The following is a 1,759-nucleotide window of genomic DNA, read 5'->3' on the forward strand; positions in this document are numbered from 1 at the left end:
CCCTCATCTAAACCCATCGCCCCCAAGAAAGCACCCTGGGGCTCCCTGACACCAGCAGGCTGCGGGGGACCTGACAGCCCCAGGCCCTCCCGAGGCCAGAGAGCCAGGAAGTCACTCAGTGTGAGCGAGCGCAGCAGAGCAGGAGTTACCTGTGTACAGGACACGGCTGATCATCCCTGGCATGACGATGCTGAACATGGGCAACAGCTTCAGGAACCCGCACAGGACGCAGCCGCCCTTCACGTGGGACAAGTTCTTCCCGGCCAGGCAGCCCTGGACGAAGATCTGCAGAGGAAACGCGGGGGCACGGGGGACTTTCTCAGACTGTGTGAGCCTGGGCTGCCTCTGCACAGACAGGACAGGACAGCTGGGACCTGCAGCAGCAGCAGGGGGTGCCCTGGGGCGGGAAGCGGGGTGCCGACCGCTCACCCCACTCGTCCGGCGCCCCTGGGCACGCAGGGCCTCAGGAGACACGTGTGACAGAGCAGCGCGTCCTGCTTGGCGCACAGCTGCCCGAGCAGATGGGGGCAGCCTGCCCTTGGCCTCATTGCTAGAGCTGCACGCCCAGCGCAGCGGTGCGGCGTTTACCAGCTGCCGCCGGCAAGGACGAGACTCCCGCCCAGAGGACACAGAGCGCCTCTGCCCGTGACATCAGTCCCAGCACAGGTGCGTCCCTCGCAACAAATGGGCGTTCAGAGCTAGGGCCAACCTCACTCGTCTCAGCAGAAACCAGCCAGTGTAGACCCTGACATGCGAAGTCTCCTGGGGGCACATCACGGCCTGTGTCACGGCGCTCTAAGAGGCGGTGTGCGCTCAGCCCAAGCAGGAGCGCACGCGGGCAGATGGAGAAGCACGTGAGAAAGAACACGCAGACGTGGTGTGCTGCATCGAGAAGAGGCAGCATTCTGTAGGAGCTGAAATGATGTGCTGAGGCATACTGAAATAATGGGGAGAAACGCCCGGAGTGTGACGCTGACTAAAAGGCACAGAGTGCAGCAGAGCCGCTGACACCGTGACTCTGTGCCTAAAGAAAGTCCACGGGGTAAACCGGGGCGGCGACAGCGGCTAATCCTGACGGGTAGAATTTTCCTGTTTTTCTCTAATGCTTTCTTGCTTTTCCAAATGCATTACTTTATGAGTAGGACGAAGAACCCAGAGTGGTCCTGCCTCATGCAACAGGCACTGCTTCTCAGGGGGCCAGGCGGCATCCTGCTGCCCGCCCCCCGGCGCCCTGGGGGCCGCTGCTGGGCTGCTGGGCTGCACTTCCCTTGTCAGCTTAGCCCTGCGCACAGAAGAGATGGGCTCTAAGCGAGGGGCGGGAGGAGGGCTGGGGCCGAAGCCGACTCTTATTCTGAGGACAGGACAGTCGTGAGGCATGAAGTCGTTGCATGCAGAAAGCCCTCAGCACTCACGTAGGTGGTCATGTGTCACTAAGTGGGGCGATGGACAAACTCTTGTTTAAAACGGCGGGCACTGTTGTTCAGTCAGTAAGTTGTGTCTAACTTTGCGACCCCATGGACTGCAGCACACCAGGCTTCCCTGTCCTTCACCATCTCCTGGTTTGCTCAGACTCATGTCCACTGAGTCAATGATGCCCTTCAACCATCTCATCCTCTGTCGTCCCCTTCTCCTCCTGCCCTCAACCTTTCCCAGCATCAGGGTCTTTTCCAGTGAGTCAGTTCTTCACATCAGGTGGTCAAAGTGGTGGAGCTTCAGTTTCAGTATCAGTCCTTCCAATGAACATTCAGGGTTGATTCAC

The 1,759-nt window shown here is 59.8% G+C and overlaps 1 protein-coding gene across 1 annotated transcript in view; it reads right to left on the reverse strand.

Annotated features, from left to right (window-relative positions):
- The window catches only part of LOC104984196 (sodium/glucose cotransporter 1-like), a gene marked incomplete at its 5' end in the record, with an annotated part of 19,173 nt that extends 17,869 nt beyond the window's left edge, over window positions 1–1,304 (reverse strand). Inside the window, 4 exons of the mRNA XM_010833843.1 lie at window positions 150–285; window positions 430–591; window positions 715–795; window positions 1,168–1,304. Of these exons, the coding sequence (XP_010832145.1) occupies window positions 150–285; window positions 430–591; window positions 715–795; window positions 1,168–1,304 (516 nt within the window). The remainder of the gene's footprint in view (window positions 1–149; window positions 286–429; window positions 592–714; window positions 796–1,167) is intronic.
- Window positions 1,305–1,759: the final 455 nt, after the last annotated feature.

This window comes from Bison bison, unplaced genomic scaffold (assembly GCF_000754665.1).
Source record: "Bison bison bison isolate TAMUID 2011002044 unplaced genomic scaffold, Bison_UMD1.0 scf7180017845352, whole genome shotgun sequence".
Taxonomy (NCBI): Eukaryota; Metazoa; Chordata; class Mammalia; order Artiodactyla; family Bovidae; genus Bison; species Bison bison.